This window comes from Coccomyxa subellipsoidea, assembly GCF_000258705.1.
Source record: "Coccomyxa subellipsoidea C-169, whole genome shotgun sequence".
Taxonomy (NCBI): domain Eukaryota; kingdom Viridiplantae; phylum Chlorophyta; class Trebouxiophyceae; family Coccomyxaceae; genus Coccomyxa; species Coccomyxa subellipsoidea.
Window position 1 is genome coordinate 392774 of NW_005178017.1, and position 22644 is coordinate 415417.

The window sequence follows — 22644 nt, forward strand, 5'->3', positions numbered from 1 at the left end:
CAAGCCTGTATCAAATCAGGACTACCTCGCTTGAATGTTGCTTTGTTGTTTGGAAGAATTTACTGTCTGTTTTGTGAGTTCAAAGCAGTTTCCTTCGGGTCGTTAATATATCGAGACTTGCATGAATCGGCTCAAAGCTCACATTCAACAACCTTTCGTCCAGTTTTGCTGGAATGCAGCTTCAAATCTAAGTGCACTGCATTTTGGTACTAATCAGATCGTGCGACCGAAAAAACATAGGAAGAAGCCGAAAGTTCCTGGAGATCTTCTCCTAGCTTCCTTTGTTCGCCTCAGAATTGACACTAGCAAACCTTGTACCGATCGATAGCAGACTACTTCTTCTTTTCTTGATAACATTCTCGGAGGCAGGACGAGTTTCAATGAGCTAAGGGAATTGACAGCGTTTGACCTCTGTTTGACCAAAAGGTGCGAGCTTCAATCTGGCTGCTCTGTCCATCATCGAGTCATCAAGAGCGCTCTTTAAAAGGATTATTCTGCATGATGCCCTTGCAGCGCTTTGTCTGCCAATGCAGTCGATGATACTTACCTGAGCTGTGCTGGCAGTGACCCCCTTCTTGCATCCTGTATTCACTGAACAATTTAAAGATGGGAGAAATTGCCTTCCTAAGGGTCCCTGCAGTATCAACAGTGCATACACGAGTGTTGCAAACCTGTGCTTAGCCGATGCGTGACATTTGCAGAGGTGCAGTTGACTGGGCCAGAGGGTGGATGTCGCTGAAGAGGGGCGAGGGCCGGTCTCTGTCTCTGACGCTGCGTCGCGCATCGGCACAGTCAGCCAGCACATCCGGCTACAGCAGGCATCAGAAGAAATTTCCCAATGGTGACACTTACACTGGCGGCTGGCGCAACGGTCTTCCTGAAGGAGAGGGGCGCTATTGCTGGGCCGATGCGAGCACCTACAAGGGAGGCTGGAAGGTGAGCGCCTGCCTCAACATGCAGCTGCTCCCACGTGCACATCTTATCGTCCTAATTGCAGCAGATGCATGCTACCCCTGTAGATTGGTGCCTCAAGCACCACTCCACGTGGCAGGGAGACCAAATCTTGTCATGACATTGCCTGGATAAGCAACATGAGTTGCGAGGAGACACACCTAATGTTTGCTGAAGGATGGTGATTGTCATCTGCAGAATGGATCAAAACATGGCCTTGGCACTTATACATGGCCCAATGGCGCCTCCTACAAAGGAGAATGGCAGAATGGGTGCATGCATGGGGTCGGCTCCTTCAAGTCACCGGATGGAACTTGCTATGAGGTAGGTGGTTGTCTGGAACCACGATTACCCTCTCATCATTGCTGTGCATGAGGCAACCATTCACATGATGCTGAGGACCCGAGATTGGTGCTCTTGAACGAGTGTTGACTTTGGCCTGGGTACTTTGCAGGGCGGCTGGGCGCAGGATCTGAAACAGGGATTGGGGAAGAAAGTGTATGCAAATGGTGACATCTATGAGGGACTGTGGAAGGCCGGCAAGTGCGAAGGCCCTGGCAGATACAGATGGAAGAATAGGAATGAGTATGATGGAGAATGGAAGGCTGGACGGATGCATGGGAAGGGCACTCTCAAATGGAACACAGGTATGTTGCAGGAGTTCTACTATTGCATTGATGCTGTGATTATGGATTGACTCAACATAAGTAATGTTACACATCACAATGTCTACACTGAATCCGCAAGGCAACACTGCGATTTTGATGTGCGGTGGTCATGATCAGGTGACCGGTACGATGGGGAGTTTAAAAATGGGCAGGAAGATGGAATAGGCATCTTCACTTGGGCAGATGGTTCTACCTACAATGGGTTCTGGAGAGAAGGCTGCAAAGAGGGTGTGGGCGTGTACCGGCCTGCCCCAACAGAGAACAAAAGGGCAACAACACCCCTGGAACGCCATACAACGCAGCCTGCAGGTCAGCAACGCTCATGCTCTCGCCCTTGCACCCTTTGCTACTTGTTGAAGGACTCAACTCTGCTGAAAGACCCAGATGTCCTCAATAGAATGTGGTGTGCTGTCGTCAAGCATGTCGAACATTGCATGCGGTAATCTTGACCCTTTATTTCTGCAAGCAGCTGCCGCGCTGGCGAAGGAGAGCGCCGAGGTGGAGGAGGTGGAGGGAGAAGGGGATGCCCCATCACCGCGGGGCGGCCACACGTCGGATGCATCAGGTCAGCCCCTGTTGCGGACGGCTTGGCCTCACAGGGATGCATCTGGTCCAACCCATCGTCACGGGCCATTAATTGCTCTCCAGTGTGCAGCAGTGGCTGAACCCGTGCCAAGATTGATAATGGTGGGCTCTGTGCTTTTTTACAGACGATTTGGAGGAGGTGCCTGGGAGGGCAGCCGGGCGGGGTGACCGGGCAGAGCGGGTATTTGTGCGGGAGTACGAGGCGGGGCGGCTGGTGCGCGAGGACCCCATCGCACCCGAGGAGCTGGAAGCCGTGTTTGGCCCCTTCAGACGGCGCGCAGACCGAGCCGAGCGGCGCCAGCGGCGCAGGAGGCGGGTGAGCGTCGGCTGCCTCAGTCCTTTAACTTGATTATTTGATCCAGGGTAGTGCAGAATCTCGCCTGACTGCCTTCACTGCTAGGGTACTTGTTGCTACTTGATTGGTATATGCCCCCCGGACAGTCATGGCAACGTCTGTGATGCTGGTACAGATAAATCAACAAGGATCAGAGGTAATGTTCTCTTGCAGGTTGCAAATAAGCTAGGGGAGACCATATACAAGGGCCACCGCAGCTACGACCTCATGCTGAACCTGCAGCTGGGCATCCGGCACAGCTCGCAGCAGGTCGCCAAGGAGCCGCCCCTGAAGCAGCTGTCTGAGGAGCACTTTCAGCAGAAGGTGTGCTGTGCTATGCATCACCAGCTGCACATCACGCCTTGCTCCTGCGGAATTTTCAACCAAAGGTCATTGTGACTGCCAGCTGATGCACTGCATCGTAAATTGTTGGCACATCCTGCGCATGCTCAACTTAAAAATGTGGGAGGAGCATCACTAGCTAATAGTGATGTGGCACTCTGCTCTGCCCTGCATGTACAGTTGAAGCAGTTCTTCCCTCGGGATGGCAGCAAGGCGACCCCGCCACACCCATCGACAGACTTCCGGTGGAAGGACTACTGTCCCATGGCCTTCCGGCAGCTTCGAGAGGTGTTCAACATCGAGGCCGCCGAGTACATGAAGTCTATCTGCGGTGCGCAATTATCTCCACATCAAGCCTGTGTGCACCTGTGGTGTCAAAGCACTTCCTTGGCAACTCATGCAGCTTGACAACAGGAAGAGGTGTGCAAAAGGAAGTCATACCAGTGAAGTGCTATGTGTTTTGTGTGCACACAGGTGACCAGGCATTGAGAGAGCTGGCTTCGCCGGGCAAATCTGGCAGCGTCTTCTTTGTGTCGCATGATGACAAGTACATGATCAAAACCATGCGCAAGGTGGGGCGCCCCTCTTTGCTGCAATGCACAGTCTTGATGGCATTGGAAAACTTTCTTGGGAAAAACTACAACAAGTGCCAGATCTCGATTTATGTCATGACTAACATGCAATGCTTGCACAGGGTGAGGTGAAGCTGCTGCTGGAGCTTCTGCCCAAATATGCGGCACATGTGGAGAAGCACCCCCACACCCTCCTGGTCAAATTCTTTGGCCTCTACAGGGTCACGCCGGAGAATGGCTCGAAGGTGCCCAATCCATTCCACCTATATTTTGTCATGGGCCTTCTGAGTGAGCAATATGCTGCTGCAGATTCGAAACTGCAGCTGTTCCCAGACTCACTCTGAAGCAATCAATTAACAGCTCCTCAGGATTGCATTTGGCCTATTGACAAACCAGTTGGCAAGCATGTTGTCTGCGCGGTGCAGGTGCGGTTCATCGTCATGAACAATGTGTTTCAGAACGCGCTGCCCATCGCCAAGCAGTACGATCTGAAGGGCAGCACGCAAGGGCGTACCTCCGCCACAGACGCTCCCCGGCCCGCCACCATCCTCAAGGACCTTGACCTGGACATCAAAGTGAAGCTGGAGGAGGGCTGGCACGACAGGTGGGTCCCACTGCCATCCTGCATCTGCAGCTGACGTGAGATGAGGCCCCTGCAGATCCGCTCTGGCACTGCCATGCAGATCCTTGCAGGGCATTTCCAACCCTCCAATAGTTGCATGGAAGTTCCTGCACTTTCAGGTTGGCTGCCTGTATCTGAGTGTAGTGTTTTTAGTCAAGTCGGCACATTGGTACGTTGAGCGCCTACTCACGTGCAGCAGATTGAAGTACCCTTGAGTGCTATGAGAGCGGGTGAGCAGTGTCTCAGGCTGTGCGTGCCTGGGTGCGCAGGCTGATGGACCAGCTGGCAGCGGACTGCGCACTGCTGGAGGAGCTGCGCGTGATGGACTACTCCCTGCTCCTGGGCGTGCACTACCGCTCCACCGGCTGGGCCTCCTCCCCGCCCGCCACCGACAAGGTCATCCAACACACCTCCTGGAAAAACATTCCTGTGCTCATGGCTTTATTGACGTTGGCTCTTCGCTCAGGCAGACACAGCAAGAATTGCCAATTGCATACTGAACAAGGAGCTTTGTGCAGTAGGTTCTTCCATTGTTGTCAAATTTTCTTTATATCTATGGAGAGGTTGAGCGTGTCAAGCATGGATGACTGTGCGCAGGAGGATGAGGGTGATGATGACGGTGATACGCCGCACGCGCCAATGAACGGTGGCGTGCTCGCCGTGCTGCCGCAGCGCAGCGCGCAATCCACCACGGACGGCCCCGAGTCCCCGCAGCAGGCGTCGCCGCTGCGCGCCGCCGGCAGCTCCGCCCTCGGGACCATGGCCGACGCCGACGCTGAGGTCGAGCACTTTGCGCGCCTGCAGGTGCACCCCCTGTTGAACCCCTATTGCACCCATGGCCATGGGATGGACCCTCTGTAAGGCCACATCAGTGCTGGGCCCTGCTTAAGAAAGTCAGCGCGCCTTCAACAAGAATCTCAGAGATGTTGGGGTATTTTGTGGATCAGAGTGCGCATTGCTGTGGTGCAGGCGGCGAAGGAGGCTGAGCTGGCGGCGGTGCGAGCGCGCATAGAGGCGTCGTTGGGCGCGGGGGTGAGCGGCAAGCGGCTGGCGGACCTGATGAGCCTGGCGCAGTTCCAGATGCTGTCGCGCGACGCCCACGCCTTCCGCTCCCCCACCTTCGTCCTCTCCATGCGGCCTCAGCGCTCCGTCACCATGAGGTGCGCCACTCCCTGCCATTCTTGTCACAGCTCTCTATCATTTCAAGATACCTTCACACCAACACATTCCTCTCCCTAGTGTTGGAAGGCGACTGTGATAAGGGAGCCTGTTGTGGAGCATTCCGGATCTTGACTGCAGAGAATGAACAATAATCGTTGAGCTTGTGCGCATGCGTGCAGGCCAGTCGCTTTCAGCGCAGGGGCTACAGACGAGATCAGCCACAGCATGGGGCAGCAGCGCACGCAGCTGGGCATGAACGTGGTCGGGACCGCCTTGCCGGCTGACGCAGATTCCAACGCGACGCCCGAAGATGTCGTCCTCTACTTTGGCATCATCGACATCCTGCAGGTGTGAGCATTGCAGGTCTGGGCATTGGAACTAGTTGATAGTTCAGCACCTAATCTGAAAAGAAAACACTCCAAGGTGAGTGCAGAGCATGCTTCTTTCTCATCTACCTGACAGTGTGATTTGAAGCCTCCCCGTGCATGACAAACGGCCCTGCCATGGTGTAGGAGTACAACATGACCAAGCGGCTGGAGCATGGCTACAAGTCCATATTCAACAATGGCCGCACTATCTCTGCGGTAGACCCAAAGCACTATTCCCGGCGCTTCCAGGATTTCCTGAAGAAGGTGTTTGTGTAATCATGCACAACCTGCGTGCACTTCTTTTTCTTTTATGCTCATAAGCAGAGCTATCATAGCAGTTCAGGGCACTGCTTACTTAAAGTATGAGAGATGTGATCGCGCTGCTTTGCGGTACAATGTACGAATGCCCAGGCGTCACAGCTAACATTGATGATACGGGGCAGGAAGACTCCTGAGAAAGTGTCACACCTCCCGATAAGCATGTGCCGTGTTGAGGCCTTTTGCTTTTCTAAAAGCCTCTAATGAGACTTATAGGCAGTCACCTTACTCATCGTGGTACCGGTAATTAGTGCAGAGAGCGGTCCCGCAGGCCTAGCACAATGCACTGTGAAGTACAATCATGATGAATCCAGCACGCGTGGAAGTCCTTCATAATGTCTTGCCATCTGACTTCTGGGGGGACGGTGTGATCAATTGATGTGAGTGTCTGCCTCAAGCTGATCAAATAAATGCATGAAGGAGCCTCTTTTTCACATATGCATGAATCTACGGCTTAAGGCTTCAATTTTATGATGATTGCAATTGAGGCTTCATGAAGCTTTGATCCAGGTATTGATGAACCCAGATGCCCTTACTGCAGATGTCCCAATGATTGTGACTGTCACTCTCCATGTCCTGTCTCATATGCCCAAACTAAGGCCTAAGGGGGGAGGGGACGCCGTTTTCCTATCACATCCTTCCTCGTCATGCGTTACAGATTTCTCTCTCCTCTCGACATCTCACTTTCTCTCGACATCTCTCTTTCTCTCGATATCTAGAACTTCTCAGCTCTCTTAAAAGAGCACTATTTAGTAGCCAGCTCTCTTGCAGGCTTTGTTCTCTTGGGTGAGGAGCAGAATACCCTGCTAGACATTGCAATTAGAGCAGGAAGCTTTGTGGCACATCCAGTTAAGCTCTTGTGGTTGTGATGTCAGAACTCGAATAGGATGACTTCATACAGGGATCAGTTATTTGTTTGATACAGAAGCTTCAACAGGACCCAAACCTTGCAAGTGTCTTCGCATCCGGGTGCGTCCAAACCTAGAAAATGATGAACTCAAGATCGTGGCCTGCGTCCTACCTTGTCCACGTGTAAAAACTTCCGTGTGACTCAAATGGTCCCGTTGATAGTTTGCACGCAGTGTCCCGGTCACCTTTGCTTGAAAAAGCGACGACGGGCTAGTTGTGGTCACCAGCTTGAGAACCTCAGAATCTGAACGCCCTTGCAGGCACCTGGAGGCGAGGACTGCAAGTCAAAGCACAAGAATGCACGCAAAAACAAATCGATATGTAGCGCTCAAGATGTTCGCGCCGATGGGCTGTCTTGACCTACTGTCAGATGACGAGTCTGCAGACTTACCCGCTCCGTCTGACACAACCCAGCATTCAACTGGTGAGGCTTGATGGTCCACTGCCTTTGATAACCTATATCATTGCAAAAGTTCTGCCGAATGTGCACATCGCGAAAGATCCACTGTTGAAGGCTGACCAAACGCAATCTTTCGCGTTCCCAAGATGCAGCTGCACAATTTACAGCCCGCTGTCTACCTCTCGAAGAAAAAAGCTCAGAAAGCTACCATATTTGATGACATGCTATGACGTACTCTTTTTCATCCGGCTGTCATGGCTTGTGGAGTGCAGGCGTCCGAGTTCAACCAATGCCCGTTGACGACCTAGAAGACTCGGGGGCTCAAAGCCAGCAGACCATTTTCACACCTCCAGCCAGGTAAATCCTTTGCGTCTACGCTCCCGCTTGCTTGTTGGGCTCTAAGGGTATCATGAGAGCTGATGGTGCTTCTGAACAGGTAGATGCAAGACTGTGCGTGATCGCAGGCATTGCACAAGCAAACACCGCTTGCAAACGCGGAAGACCCCCATGAAGGCCTCCATTCCAAGTGCTTCTGTTGCCTCATCAGTGCCAAGAGCTCTTTGCGCAGAGTATGACTATGGCATCCCGGACTGGTCCGAGCAAAGGCACAGAGTGGACTCTCTAGCTAGCACTGCTTCGGAGGTATTGCCATGTCCAAGATGTGCACAAGATTCATCTTGTCTGCATCGAGCATGGTGTCAAGCTATTTGTCCTGTGCTTGTCTAGTTCCAAGACACACTGCAACCTCTTCTTCTTGGGAGGAACAAGCAATTAAAAAACGCAATTGTGGTCGAAACTCTGTCTGACATGCATGGTGATTGTCTTGCTTGTCCTGACTTTCAAATTCTGTGTTGTGCAGGCTGCCTCAGTCGCATGCGCAATGCCATTGGCCACCCTTCTGCCCAGGCGCACAATCCTGAAGAAGTAACCTCGCCCCGGGGCCCCAACAAGTCCAGCGCAACACCATGCTAGTGGCCAATCCAGTGGAAGTCAGTCCAGCCGTGGAAGAGGTCGGCATTAAATTCACCATCCTACAAGTCATGGCCGCATACGCAAACGGAAAAGCAAACCCCCTTGTGAGGCGACTAATCAGATGGATCTTGGAGACCATCATGCGCACATGTGCATGCCTCATGAGGATCATGTATATTATCTGTAGAATTGACCCAACAGTTCTTCATGAGAATATTCATGTCAGGGTGTGGCGGCAATTAGTTGACTAAGAAAGGATGAGCAGACAAGTCCATGACGAATGAAAAGACATTGGAAATCCATGATTAATTTGGGCGCATCTAACATTTTGCAAGAAAACATGTAGGTCAGTATTCAATCCTTGGTTCTTGATTGCCATTGCACTTCATGTTACATTTGCAGCACATTCGCATGTTCATCTTTCGGCAGGCAATTGGGATTTCAGTCATTATTCAATCATGTTGATCAATTGCACCTGTCCAGTCACGTTTGAAAGATATGTGCACTGTCATCAATATTGTTTGGCTGCTACCGTGCTAGCACATTCACCCCTTGTAAGGTGAGTAGTTACTCACTGATAATGTAACAAATTCTGAGCCATAATGAGGTCAGGTTTTCTGTCACGAGCATGAAAACGTGCCAGCGCTGCGGCATTAAATATACTGCAATACTCCAGACACCATGCATATGACTCTGCGCATGGCAATGCCAGGAGATCTCAGATCTGTGTTGAGCCGCAATGCTTATTGGCAGGTTTTAAGGATATTCTCTTTTCAACAGTACCCCAACTCCTTCCACAATGACTTCTTTCAGATATCTTGTCTCGTAGCAACCAGGACTTCTCATGGAAACACTACTACGTCCCGGTAATGCCATCATGCCTGGCAGACTTCAATGCCGGTCCATGCTTCGCAGCGTCACAGCGGCAGCAGGATTCACTCTGTTGAGGCCTTGGAATATCCACAGCTTGAAGAAAGCATCCATTGTAACAGGCACAATGGCCACAAAAATGTAGATGGGTGCTTCCTGTGCAGCAACACCTCACGATCAGGGAAGGACACAAGCTACGAGGGGGACTCATGCAAGGCAAATTGACCATAGCCACAACACAACCCATGAAGTCATAGTACGGTATAGGTGACTTTCACACGTAAGCAAGTCTGAATGCAGCAAGAGGTTCACCTCGACCTCCAGACCATAATGGCCGGTGAGCAAGTGGATAGCAGCGGTCCACCCCTCCTCAGAATGGTACCCTAGGAGAATATCAGTGCCTGCAAATGTGCAAGCTCATGCTGTCAGTACCAGCTCAGCGCAAGCTGCACTGCAAGAATGCACCTCATGCAACAATGAAGAGCGCCCGAGCAATCAGGCAGTGCGCGTCCATTGCGGCAATGATAATATGAGCACGCTTATTGCGTCACCAATCCACTTTTGCAGGCTCGCTGGGTGGCAAGAGGCCGTCATCAGGCGAGGCGTACTTGCAATGATGAGGAAGGCCTTGGCGGTGTCGGAGAAGCCGGACAAGAGTCGGCCGATGGTGCGGAAGAGCGCGCCGCGGCCGTCCGAGTTGCGCAGCAGCAGCGCAAAGCCCGTCAGCGCCGTCGTGCTGTCAGACAGCAGGTTCAACAGCGCCGTGCGGTTGTGCGCCCGGAACTCCTCTGCCAGGTGCAGCGCCTCCCTGCGCAGCTCCATCTGCCGGCACATGTCCTTCAGATCACCTGGCTTAAGTGTTACATTAGTTTTGCGTTATGCTCTCAACATTGACCAGCTCTTGCGCTTCAAGGCGGGACAGCAAATGCCGGTGCTTGACACCTCGACAGCTCAACGCAATGCACCGTGTGAGCGGAAAACACGTAGATCTGGTGAGTGACCGGCAGTGACATGGGGACAAGGGCAGGACAGGGGCTGACCTGCATCTCCAGGTCTGAGATGGCGGGCGCGCGGCCAATGGCGGCGTCCATGCGCAGGCGCATCTCGTGCTTATGCACCAGCTTGGCACCTTCAACCTGAGTCAGCAACAGGCATTACAGATCAGCAATCACCAGGGCCATCGTGGCCAAGGAGCAGAGCAGCCATCAGGCACATGTCGAGACGCCGCCCTGCACTTGGTCCAGGAAGTCCTCCCTTCCAAGGGCAGTGATTGCTAGTTTTGGCACGTGGAAAAGTGTTCACTCCCACCTTCTCGCGCTCGCTGACGGCAAAGATCTGCGGATTGTAGCGCTGAGCCACTTCGTAAAAGGGCTCTGCCAAGATGCGGCTCACCGTGAAGCCCACGATAATTGGGACTCCAATGAGCACACCTGCGTGCGAGCCGCCACATCAGCACACACATACTGCTGCAGAATAGGCGATGTGCCACAAACAGGGGCTCCTGTGCTCCTGATTGCCACAACTGCCTGCATGCTTGAGTTACACTGCCATGTCAATACAAAAGCAGCAAGAATGTGGCGTGCCCTGCCAGGATGTCACCAGCAAATTTGAGGGCCGCCAACGACTCGCGCTGGTTCTCCTCAAACTCTTCCCTGATGTCCTCTGTCATGTCATCCTCGTTGAGGCCGATGCGATACTTGATGCCTGTCGCATCCACCATCGGACGCAAGTACTCATCCCTGGGCGGATCCTGCGCGTCCCTTCGCCTCCTGCATGCACCCGCCATCATCTCTCCAGCATCCTTTGCATGCAGCCCCCTTTGGCATTGTAGATGCCAAGGCAGGATTCCTGTCTTAGTCCTAGAGTGCCAAGTCCCACCGCAGGCTTGATGACACGCACACTTCTCGCACAGGGGTATCTGCTAAATGAGTACGTCTTTCCAGCAGGCAAAACAGGATAAGAGGAACAAGGCTTTCTGACCAACTGCCTGGCCACAAAACCTTGCATGCGTGAGGTGATCCTTTCTCAGTGGAGTCAGTCAAGGAAGCTGGGCTGGGCAGAAGACCAGCTTCAAGGGCAGAGAGTGGGAGTGACATGCACCTGCCTCTCCTTCTGGAGGACTGGCTGCGCGATTTGCCATTGCGGCGGGCTGCTTGAGCCTCATCCACCCAATCTGACAGCACCTTTGGATCTCCCCAGTCCCCCCAATCGTCCCAGTCTTCTTCTTCTGAAGCTGGATCCACTCCAGGAGGACCTGGTGGTGGTTTATTATTGCTAGCCCCATCGCCGCGCCCCCATCCCCTGTCCCTCCTCGCTGCCCCAGCGATGACAGGCCTGCACCCAGACACGTTGGCTCCCTTCAGTGCAAAGTGATGTGCACAATCACAATATTGGGATGTGTTTAAAGGAAGTGAACTTCCAATGATCATAGCATCAGTGTACATGAAGACGTTCATACCTTCTTTGTCTGAGCATTTTCCTGTGCAATATTGTGCAGCAGCCTGAGGACTGCGATCGGGAAGGGGTCGTCCGAGATGACACAATTTTTGTCCTCCATAATGACGTTTTGATGCACATCCGGCCAGGCAAGGGCTGGGGTAGTTCGTGAAGGATCCGCCAGCAGTGCGTATGAGTTTAACCTCCCGAGGAAATTTCCATTCATTGATCTGAATTCACGAGCACTACAACCTTCATAGCATCACTTTCAATATGCTGATTTGTACCGATTACACATATCTACCACTTCTCAAAATATGAAGAGCTCCAATTGTGATCTGGAGTGAACAGGCGCTGGCCACTTGGAACAATCAAGTAACCTGACTCCTGAACTTCTGAAACTTATTTCTCACTTGGGCATATATTCCACCTTCATATCGAAAGGAAGGATCGAGTGACCTGTCCTTTGTAAGCACTGCCCTGAACAGGTTTCTGTACTTTCTCAGGGAATTAAGCAGGTGTGGAAAGTATCGATATGCAAGGCGGAGCACGATGAGTTGACCAGAGCCATCCTTTCCTTCCATATTTTTCTTTAAAGCACACAGCATCCATATGTTCACTGCGACAGTGTCTCAAAGCGCGACCGTGATCATCCGACGACCCTGGGATATAGTGTCTCGAAGAATTGTCCACTTTTAGTACATCACTTGAATCAAAGCAATCTCCGTAGTCACACAGGCCTTAGTACCTGTTGTCGATATCAATTAGGAACCAAAATCTACTTAGATCCGCATTCCAAGTCTTGATTGGCACACAACCCAAGCAGTACTTGTGAACGAAGCTGGACGTGTGAGCCTGCCAGCAAAGCACTGCGAAGAAAATTGCAGGGAAATCAAGCCCATGCAATTGCACCCAATGTCTGAGGATATTGAGCTGAGGTTCCGGCATACCTCTGGAGACATTGGACCCATTAAGTGTGCGGGGACAATGAGTGTGGAGGCAGTCAAAGAAAGGCTTTTACCAGAGTGGCCGAAAGGTGTGTGCAAGATCATTGACACAGTATGTTCGGTACGACTGTCCTGTATCTAGTTCTGGAGAACGGGTCGAGGTTGCTGGCTCGAACTGTGCCTTCTCACATTGCCTTAGTGAACCCGAATTCTCATGGCACACTCGAGAATGCACATCCAACGTGGGTGTCCTGTGCTCGAGATCGAGCTGGTATATGGTGGATCGAACTAACTAACAGTGCACACCATCTGATAGTTACCTGTGTAAGAGTGACGACTGCCTTTTCACTGCAGAGGGACCAGTGCACGCCGACCAACCCACCAGCATAACAGACCTGAAGCTTATACTGGGAGGAAAGTTCTTGGAAAATGGAGAAATCTTGAACGGTGCTCCCTCTGTCCGTTCACCAGCCTCACAGCATGTTTGCTTGTGCTGGGTTGGTTGAAAGCAGCAGAAAAGACGCACAGTACTTGAACAGCCTGACATGCCATTGGTGCTTGCAGATCTGAGGCCAGCAATGGGGGAGATTAAGGTTGACACAGTGGTGACAATGCACGTCATCGTGAGAATGGCAGGGGTTGGCAAGGCGCAAGGTGATAGCAGCTGCGCTTTCCATGAGCTTATCAGTGTCGACTAAGTCAATTCCTGAGGAATGTTGCCTTCAAGCCATGACATGACATGTCTTAACTCTCATTGTGCAGGACCAAGCTCGAAGGAGAAAGAACGCCAGCAAGGGTGCTATTGCCTTCTTCAATGATACCAGCAGCAGTCCTAGCAGCTCAGTGCCTGGCATTGGAATGAGAGACTTGCACTGGAAGTGCACGAGAAAGTTTTGCCCACCTCGCCATCAGCCAGTAGGAGCACGGGACTACTGCCGCTAGCTTCTGTTTACCTTAAAATGTGCCCAGCTTCTCTGAAGTGCAAATTTCCGCAGCTGCTTCGAATGTGGCTCCTCGCAAGGAAAGTTGAGTGGGTCTGTGGCCAGGTTTTTGTCTTTGTCTGCTTGAGAGGAACGAAGTCAACAGCCAAGCCCTACAATGTAACATATGACTACACTTATTGGAGAGTCTGTGATTTACTGCTAGCAAGTCTTTTAGGAAGTTTCTGCAGTCTTGCCCTGAGGGTGCTAGGGAAGGACAGCTGCTGGAGCATCGGATTTCAAAGAAGGAGCAATGGTTTTCTTCTTTTGTCTTGGTGACTGTGTTCGCAGCATTGCGTGCAGCATGACTGAGTCAGCGAGCTGCCTGTGTTCAAGGAATTGGCTGCTGTTTCAGCTATAATCTCTGTTACATCTCGAAAGCTTTTTTGCTAGGTTAGGGTGACTGCCAGTGTGCGAGTGCCCGCTGGCATTCAGACGGGGTCCAGGAAGTGCAAAGCCGCAAGATCTGATGTGTGAGCGTGACATGGTGCCATCTACCAACTGTGCTGGCATCAGGCATTTTGGGGCTACAATTGAGATGCCGTGACCAGTGCCAGGCCTTGCTAGGGGCTTTTTGCACACGTACATCTCAAGCATGTAAGAGGATTGAATGGATCAGAGAGTGTGCTACAAGTAAAAGCCCAGCTTGGTGGGGGCCCATACAAAAGTCACCAGGCTTGCTAAAATGTCGATTGTTACATAGGGTATCCTGGCTTCCTCAAGTCACAATGTTTGTCAATATAACAACGTTGTCGTGTTAATCATGAAAGCACAATCACGCACGCCTTAATTCTATAGACCACACCATGGCCGGCTGGGAACTTGATCGTTGGGTCCCGGCTGTAGCACTGAATCAAGTCCATGTATGCCACATGAGGCTGCTGGTCAACATGACAATCGCAAAGGGCATTCACATGATCCGGCAAATCTCATTCTAATATATGGACCTTGCCTAGGCCCACCATATACATGGAAAATATCTGCACTTGTACGCCTATGAGGTTCAGAGTCTGACTGAGTCTTCTGCAGTATTATTCACGATCTAATCAACCTGTGCCTCATGACACAACAAAGGACAATGACCACATTCTGCCCAGCCCAAGTGGTACATGGACCTAGACAACAATGAACACATTCTGGGAGATTCTTTTCGGGCACTTTGGGTATGTACTCTCAGGGCCATACAGTGCTCCACAGCTCATCACTTCAATATTTTTTGCAAGCATCAGCCTAAAAAAAGAACATACATTATCAATATCTGAATGTTTTTGCCTCCAGTGATCTGGTGCTCCCAGGGCTGCAGCTGCTTGTCCGCCAACAGCATATAAATGCAGCGATATCAGCGGCATGGAAATACCCGGAATGTCTCATTCACTCAACCCTGGGATGTGGTATTACTTCCAATGGGCAGATGCTGGAATACACGTGGAAGCCACTGCGCAGGCTGCAGCAGCAATTGTGAGGGCAAGTGCCCCCCCAGTACCAACAGATTTGGGCACGTATGCAGAGTCGATGCTGTGGCAATCTCAATTGTGATCCCATGGGCATTGCAATTTCAGACTTTGACAACGCCCAGTGACGACTGCAACGGCTCACCACTCTGCCAGCACAAGCTGCACTGTCCCCGCCGACACCCTTCTCAGCCAGTATGTCCTCACCAGCTGGCACCCTGTCGGCATGACTCACCAGTGTCGGCAGTTACTGATGGCGTCAAAACGCCACCACAGCCGCCTGCTGCCGGAAGAGGTGTCGGCGCGGTATGCATCGCCCAGTCAGGGACAACCTCCAACGGTTCAAGCCCCTTGATTGCCTCAGACCGATGCAGATGCGGCGTCCATGAGCAGTTCCTGGGCCAGCTCAAGATAGAGCAGCAGGTTGCGCGCTCGGTGCTCTGGTCCTGAAGGAGCAGAGAGCTGCAAACCTCAGAGGATCACTGACTTGCTGCAATGATTGAAGCGAGGAATGGAGTCCGCATTGCTTCCAGCTGCATGCGCACAATCACCTGGGAGTTTCTGCTGCACGTAGGCAGCCGCATTGTGGCCCAGTGTGCGCGATGGGCCCAGGTGCTTGGCCACATAGTAGGCGTGCAGCAACAGCGCGTCCAGCGACTGGTGGTCATAGACCGGCTTGTTCATGAAGAGGCCCTCCTGCACGCATTTGCATCAGACAATCACACTTTGAAAGCCCTGCATCAATGATGCACCAAGGGGAAGTGGCAACAGCACACATGTGGATACCAGACTGTGGTGGTGAATAACAGGGAAGGCGCACATCCGGCATGGGGAGAGCGGCGGCCTTGCGGGCATAGTAGTAGGCCGCAACGCGTTCGCGGAGCCAGCAAACCTCCGTGCCGGCAGTGCCCTGCGGGCAGGCGTCCATCAGTTTGTGGTGGTGCCAGCACAGCCAGATGAGCGGCTCCGCCCGCCCTGGGAATAGGTGGTGCGCCTTGAGGAAGTCTGTCCGGGGATCAACCGTGCCCAGCGGAATACGGTCATGCTTGATGCGCCCCTGCAGCCAGGACATGCTTCATCAACCCTGCTTCCCAGATGAGCATGACATGCAGGTCAAACGCCTTTCATCCGTGCGAACAGCTCAGGGGTGCAGCACTCCGGCATGCGCATGTGTCTTTGGGCTACACAATGAGAAAGTGCCGAGGGCATAAAGGACGGTCAAAGGGGTTTTGCACCCGGCGCATGTGGGCCTCGAAGACCTCCTGCTGCCAGCCACCCATGTCGATGCGCTTCTGGTACATGTCCAGCGCGGCCGGGATGTCATCCACCAGGTCCAGCGTCTGCGCCAGGTAGAACACAACGCGCGTGTCATGCGGCTTCTTCTGGTGCTCCGCCGTCAGCAGAGGCAGATCCAACTGCGCACCCACAGTGATCTCAAAGATTTCGTCTTTAGAAATTCTAATCACAGCGAGGTTTACAGTGCCAGCACGCCCATATTTGCAATTGTGTGGGTGTTTTCAGGTGAGAAGGCAATGCTTGAATAAGCCTGTCATGGGAAATGAGAGACTGCGCACATTCTTCCAGCGCGTGCTGGACTTGTTGTGTGTGATGGGCAGATTATACATCTTGATGACGGGGAAGCGCATGGCGTCGTCCACACCAAACTGATTCATGTAGCCGATGCCGGTGTGCGAGGGGCTCTGCATAGGGCATCCAAACTTATCTACAGATGTTTCCATCATCTGAAGGGCTGCCTCAGCACGCCTCCTCAGTCAGCTGGGTACCATATGAACAATAGCAAAATGCCATGGCAGAGAGAGCACAAACCTCATGGACCGGGTAAAAATAGCGCCAGCCGTTGTCGGTGCCAACTTCATCTGTGGGGAAAACCCGTGTAGTATAAAAAATGGTGGTGCCCGAGTACAGTCTGATCTGGACGGCCTTTGCGCAGACTGGAATCGATCTGTGCAGGCACTCGCGTTGCATGCGCTTGGCCGCCACCCGCAGCCGCCACGTGTTGTTCACCGCATAATCCGCGTCCACCATGAAGGCATATGCGGTCTTGTCACCATGCGCCTGCAGAAAAGAGAGATTGCTTTTGGCAAGGCCTTGAATGCATCCAAGATCTGAGTCTGCTGTGCATGTGGCATTGAAGGGAGCAGGTATCATCAGTCTCAGAGGCTGTTAACACAGAGAAGCAGTGTCTCTCTTGTGGCATGCATATGTGGGGACTTGGGGCTCTCACCCGCAAGGCAAAGTTACGTGTTGTAGAGAAGTCCACAAAGGGCTCCTCGTACAGTTGCCCAGGGTAGCCCACCATGTACTCCCGGATGGCATCCTGCATAATCACCATTGTGTAATGGGTTTCCAGGTCATCAATCTGTGATCCAGGAAGACAGGTGCATAAGTGAAGAAGGCTGCACACGGAGTGTGGAGCATAGGAGCAGATGGCACCTGAGTGCCGTCAGTGGACCCTGTGTCCACAATGGTCCAGTAATCGATCATGTCACGCATGCTCCCCAGCGTCGTGTTAATAGTGGCCACCTCGTCCTTCACAATCATGACCAAGCCCAAGGCTTTCTGCTTGACCAAAGCACAGATCCCAGTTTTTTTAATTTGGTGATGGAGGGACATACATCAAATCACACTCATGCACACAATGTTGCAGGAAGTACATCCATTCCTCTATCACAGAGGTTAAAGGGCAGGCCAGGCCAGGATAAGGCAGGTAAGGCAATAGTACAGCCTACATCTCTCATAAATGACAGCAAGGATACTCAACACCAGGGCGCAGACCTGCTCCAAGGGCACCTTGTTAGGGTTGAAAGACTGGAGGTCTTGAAGGGCTTTGTCCACGGCTTGGTATGCATTCTGGCTTGTCAGAGCAATCCTCGTGCTGTGCAGGCACAAGTAGGTGTTTTTGCCGTGAAGTAATGCAGACATGCTCCTGAGACTATGACAAGGCAGTAATCCAAAACAAGCAATCAGTAAAACCCCCGTAGCTTTACATGAGGTCACCCTGTAAATATTAGCTAACAAGAGCATCTCCCTGTGGCTGTGGACAGTACCTGGAAGGGGAGATGACCAGGCGTATCGACTCCTCCATGACATCGCCAAAGGCAGTCAGGCCATCCTCGCTGGCAAACACCAGCACAGCTGGCCGCTCATAGAAGGGCTTGGGAGCATCACCCGGGCTCAGCCCACTGTCAGCCACGAAGCGCACCACTGGGATTTCCAGCTGTGCTGCAAAATCTGCCACGGCCCTCGCGGAGTCTCCTGTGACACGTGATCCATTGTCATAGGTCCTTCCACTGATGCCTGCTTACATCTTTCCTTGATCTGGTATGCACCATGCATGCAAAGACGTTGCCATCATATTGTATAAATCATGAAGGGGTCTTAAGAGAAGCAGAGGGGCGCACCTTGACATAGGATGGCATCAAACAATGCATCCTCCGGGGCCGGTCCACTGGCCAGCAGCTCAAGGATGCCCTCCTCAGGGAGTTTGGATATGACACTGACTGCATAGCCAAGCTTCTCCAGACCCCGTGCAAAGGCAGCGAGGTCGTGCATGCCCGTCTTGTGGGCTGCTTGACCTGTGGCATCCTGCTCGGGAAGGATGGCTAGGCGCAACTGCGCTGCATTGCAGCACGTGAGCAGGAAGAGGGCTGCCACCAGGGGTCCACGCCTCATAATTCTACAATTGCCCCTCAATTGATGATCGCCTGTAAGCATTGGAGCACATGATCAGCATCCATGATAATGATTGTATGCTTGTCCCGCTTTGACGGTAGACCGGACGACAGCAACAGCTCAGCCCAAATTCTCTATTTCAAGATGGAAACAAGTTGATCTTAGAATTGAAGTGGCTGGTGCCAGCATTTGACATCAGTACCCTTGATGGGAAGAATGAGGATCCCAACTTGCACAAATATGTTCTTTCTGGCTGCCACACAATTTTTCACTGGCTTACTCCTTGAACGTGTTCTTACTCCTCTATTCAACGATCAGTGAGACGCAGTGATTGTTATGACAGTCACATTGTGAACATATTACCTACCAGCATAAGGTCTTCTTAAGCAGATCCTCGCGTAAATTGGAGGCCCTCTTAATCTCACATCCTGCTCATCAGCTGCAATCTCCGGTGCCTTCAAACTCCAAGGTACTTTTGGAGATACAAATTGACATTTAGATTGCAATGCCTTTGCTTCAATCGCATGGCAATCAAATGTGAGATCCAGGATTCCAATTTGAATTGGCGCCAAGTCCAAGTAGTCTGCAGGGCTCTTGCCCGGAACCCTGCAGGCAGCTGCAGGGTTTGAGGTGACGTGACGTCAAACCTTGGAATTACTTCCGTAATGGGAAATTGTGGACATCTTTTCGAATGTACTGATGGTTAAGCACGCCAAGATGTGGGAGGGTTCTGATCAGCATTTTGCTCTGCTGTCCTAACGTTGAAAAGCCCTTATGGCAGAAACAACCTTTGACATCCTCGAGCCGCACCCTGACATCCATGGCTTGTTCATGCATTTCAATGAATTGTACTTTGAAGGCACTCTAGGTGCCGCTTCCGTTCAATGGAGCAGCAAGCGCATGACAAGGTGAGCTGTGAAACTTGTAACATCGAGCTATTTGTGACACACGCTGATCACATTCTGATGGGATGCGATTGAAACTCCTTTGCTTTGCAGCTGCGCGGGCACTTGCACCTCTACAAAGGAGGGCGGCTGTGTGATCAGATTGTCTGAGCCGCTATTGAAGGTAGGGGTTGCCTGGCTACTGCAGAAGAACGAACACAGGCCACTGATGTAGATCGGTGGAGTAGTACTGACCGTCTGTGTTATTTTGGCATCCCAGTATCGACCAAGCAAGGATCTCAAAGAGGTCCTGCTGCACGAGATGATACACGCCTACATCGCCCTCAATAAAGTGAGTATCACTCCGCGTCCCTGCTAATAATTGTGAAGGATTTCCCAGGCTGGTCATTGATGGACGCGTCTTTGTGTTGACAGGTAAGAGATTCTGATCATGGGCCAAAGTTCTGCAAGCGCATGCATGAGATCAACACCGCCAATTTTCCCGACTCTCAGGTGAGGCCTGCTTTCTTACTGGTGGAGGCACCACCTACTATACTTTTGTTTCCATCCCCAGGCAGGAAGGCGGATGCACGGAACAAGAGCTTTCCAGGATGCAGTGTAAGGGGCCAACCCGTGATGCACATGTGCAATGTTCTGCAGAGGCCGCCAGGCGGCTACAACATCACAACTCACCACAGCATGATTGCAGAGGTTCAGAACTATCAGACGCACCACTGGGAGTGCGACCGCTGCGGTAATTTTGTCAGAAGGGCGATGAACAGACCACCCCAGGCACGGTGTTGTTTCGGTCAAGACAGACTGGTTCTGAACTGGTCGTTTGCTGAGATTATTAATGATTTCCAGATGTGACTGTGGGCTGACTTGCTTTTTTGTGTGCAACAGGAGGCAGACTGCACGAGCAGGATGGGCAAGGGAAGTGATTGCGTAGATCCAAGATGTGCTTTCCACATGCACATTCGGTATTGCGGTGGTTCCTACACCAAGGTAAATACCTGCAGCCATTGTGGGCCTTCAGAGGATAAGATGCCGTGCACACTTGTACACCTTATTTTCATGGCACACTACGTAGATGCTGCTCTGTTGCATAGAACTGCCACATAACATGCCGCATGGGTATTTGCCCAGGTGAAAGAGCCGGAGGGGTACGTGGACAAAAGGAAAGGCAAAAAGAAAGGGAAGGGAGAGGAGGCGAAGTTTGCTACTGCGGATGGGCAACCTCTGCCGGTGAAGCGGCCTAGGAGCACGCCCAACCAAGGTGTGCCCACCAATTTATCTGACTCCTTTGCCATGAAATCGTTTGGAATGTGACAAATGCCACAAGGAATATCATCCCTCGAGGTGCTTGCGCAGGTTCTGTGCAGATCACGGACTTCTTTGAGCGCATCATCCCGCCAGCAGGATCCGCAGAAGAGGGCACAGAGCAGCGCGCAGATGGCACCCCATCCCGCGCAAAAGCGGTGCTGGGGCGGGGTGAGACGCCAGAGCAGCGGAGGCGGCTGCTCGCAGATGCGGCGCTGCGGCGGCTGCAGGGCAGTGCGGAGGCCGTGGAGGCAGACGCCAAACCAAGCTTCTCTGCAGGGCACTCAGAGAGCAGGACTGCCCCAAGAAAGCAGGAAATTTCCAGCGACACGACTGCCCTGCTCAGCAGCAGCAGGAGCAGCAGCGGCATCAGAGACCACAGCCAGCGCAATGGTACAGAGGACAAGGCGGGTGTCTCCGCGGAGCCGGACTGTGTGATCATTGACAAGGAGGGCCCAAGCACCAAGATTCAAGAGAGCAGCGTGGCAGGCGGCGTTGGCAGCACACCCAGCATCGGCGAGTGGGTGGACCTCGTGGAGGCAGATGAGAGCGATGCTGCGGCTGGCAATGCACAGCAGCAGAAGACGGTTGTGTGCCCCTGCTGCGGCACGCGATGGGCGGCACTGGCCGTCTCAGATGCTGAGCTCAATGCGCATGTGGATGCCTGCCTGGCGGGCCAAATCGGATGACCAGCTGTGCTGCAGCTAAAGCAGTTCTCGCAATTTTGGGGGGCCGTCTACGTATTCTTTTGTGTGCTTGGAAATGTACAAATAGGCCATGCAAGTCAGCGTGCCAATTGTTTCTGTTCAAGGGATTGAGAATCTGATGAAGAAGTAGATTTGAAATAGAACCAGCTATAGAATATCCAGGAGAACAGACAAGCATGCACACAGAGCACTGTGAGGTGTCCAGAACTTTCTGCCGTGCGGATCTGGCCATCTCGCTGCTTTCATGTCCCTCAAAGTTACAACTCTATCTGCTGATGTTCAGTCACGTGCGGATGGAGCTGTGTGGCCGGGTAACTTATGTAATCAAAGAAGTCCAGACTGCGATGAGATCTGCACACACACATCCAGAATTCTTTAGGGCTGGTACCACATTCAGCACATGAAAGCAAGACTACTGTGTGGTTCAACAATCACCTGTGCTCTTCAAGAGGCAGAGGGGGCTTTTTGTGTACTTCACTCACACATGAGAAGCTCAACCTGAGTGCTTTCACGAAAAGGTTGGGATCTGCTGAGGCAATCTTGCATGAGGGCCTCTCAGCCATCGAGGACAGCCAAGCTCCAACAGACCCTCCACACGCTCTTTGAACATCATATGCCGCGAATTCGGGCATGGCAAGCGCGAAGCGCTCTATGAAAGGAAACAAGATCAAGTCTGCCTGCATCAACGGCACACATGTGTTGCTCTGCTTTCAACACTGTTTACCAATCAATGTGTGTTCATCCACTGTGTTGGCGGTGGGATGTCGCCAACAGTGATCATGTTGTTTCAGGATTTTGACAACACACACTTACCAAAGAGACAGCCGAGCCAGTGAGAAACGGACCCCCAGACTCCAAAAGCGCTGCATCCAACCTCTTCAATTGTGCCTCAAAGGACTTCCGCTGAGAGTTGCTTTGTGCTGTGCCAATTCCCCACGATCTGCATAAATTCAGGCCTTGCTTACCCTGCCAGAATGGATCATTCCCCCCTAGCTACCATGAAAACAGCACACTGGCAATCAGAAGCGATGCATACTACATTCGTACACTCTATTTGCAACACTGCTGATTACCTTCCCGTCCTCCCAGCCAGCAGCTCTAGACCTGCTGAATTGATGGTGCTTGATGAGGAGATCAGGGCATTCATCGTTCGC

General features: G+C 52.3%; 6 protein-coding genes across 6 annotated transcripts; 3 read left to right on the forward strand and 3 right to left on the reverse strand.

The window, feature by feature from the left end:
* Window positions 1-729: 729 nt before the first annotated feature.
* COCSUDRAFT_38742 (PIP5K-domain-containing protein) lies at window positions 730-5879 on the forward strand (the record flags this gene model as incomplete). The annotated part of the gene is made up of 16 exons (XM_005642669.1): window positions 730-936; window positions 1150-1275; window positions 1406-1598; window positions 1737-1928; window positions 2004-2005; window positions 2089-2241; window positions 2341-2520; window positions 2713-2862; window positions 3061-3211; window positions 3355-3452; window positions 3575-3697; window positions 3878-4056; window positions 4344-4470; window positions 4672-4813; window positions 5435-5583; window positions 5748-5879. The coding sequence occupies 16 exons, from the start codon at window positions 730-732 to the stop codon at window positions 5877-5879; spliced, it is 2304 nt and encodes a 767-aa protein (XP_005642726.1).
* A 2690-nt stretch (window positions 5880-8569) lies between these two features.
* COCSUDRAFT_26464 (hypothetical protein) lies at window positions 8570-10852 on the reverse strand. The gene is made up of 6 exons (XM_005642670.1): window positions 10672-10852; window positions 10381-10502; window positions 10113-10208; window positions 9681-9894; window positions 9385-9473; window positions 8570-9228 (listed from the first exon to the last, which is right to left on the reverse strand). The coding sequence occupies exons 1-6, from the start codon at window positions 10790-10792 to the stop codon at window positions 9094-9096; spliced, it is 777 nt and encodes a 258-aa protein (XP_005642727.1). The 5' UTR covers window positions 10793-10852; the 3' UTR covers window positions 8570-9093.
* Window positions 10853-11171: 319 nt separating this feature from the next.
* On the reverse strand, window positions 11172-11931 carry COCSUDRAFT_55015 (hypothetical protein; the record flags this gene model as incomplete). The annotated part of the gene is made up of 2 exons (XM_005642671.1): window positions 11531-11931; window positions 11172-11406 (listed from the first exon to the last, which is right to left on the reverse strand). Coding segments are annotated over exons 1-2 (354 nt in total), but the record flags the coding sequence as incomplete, so codon positions are not given.
* A 492-nt stretch (window positions 11932-12423) lies between these two features.
* Window positions 12424-13397, forward strand: COCSUDRAFT_45596 (hypothetical protein; the record flags this gene model as incomplete). Its single annotated transcript, XM_005642672.1, has 4 exons — window positions 12424-12544; window positions 12810-12902; window positions 13020-13072; window positions 13218-13397. 4 exons carry the CDS (start codon window positions 12424-12426, stop codon window positions 13395-13397), a joined length of 447 nt encoding a protein of 148 aa, XP_005642729.1.
* A 1849-nt stretch (window positions 13398-15246) lies between these two features.
* COCSUDRAFT_45597 (hypothetical protein) lies at window positions 15247-18579 on the reverse strand (the record flags this gene model as incomplete). Its single annotated transcript, XM_005642673.1, has 11 exons — window positions 15247-15332; window positions 15438-15582; window positions 15707-15943; window positions 16122-16301; window positions 16461-16586; window positions 16714-16962; window positions 17132-17224; window positions 17341-17466; window positions 17683-17782; window positions 17955-18162; window positions 18309-18579. 11 exons carry the CDS (start codon window positions 18577-18579, stop codon window positions 15247-15249), a joined length of 1821 nt encoding a protein of 606 aa, XP_005642730.1.
* Window positions 18580-19246: 667 nt separating this feature from the next.
* Window positions 19247-21828, forward strand: COCSUDRAFT_68404 (hypothetical protein). The gene is made up of 8 exons (XM_005642674.1): window positions 19247-19487; window positions 19578-19647; window positions 19744-19815; window positions 19899-19976; window positions 20124-20255; window positions 20367-20468; window positions 20610-20739; window positions 20835-21828. The coding sequence occupies exons 1-8, from the start codon at window positions 19354-19356 to the stop codon at window positions 21470-21472; spliced, it is 1356 nt and encodes a 451-aa protein (XP_005642731.1). The 5' UTR covers window positions 19247-19353; the 3' UTR covers window positions 21473-21828.
* Window positions 21829-22644: the final 816 nt, after the last annotated feature.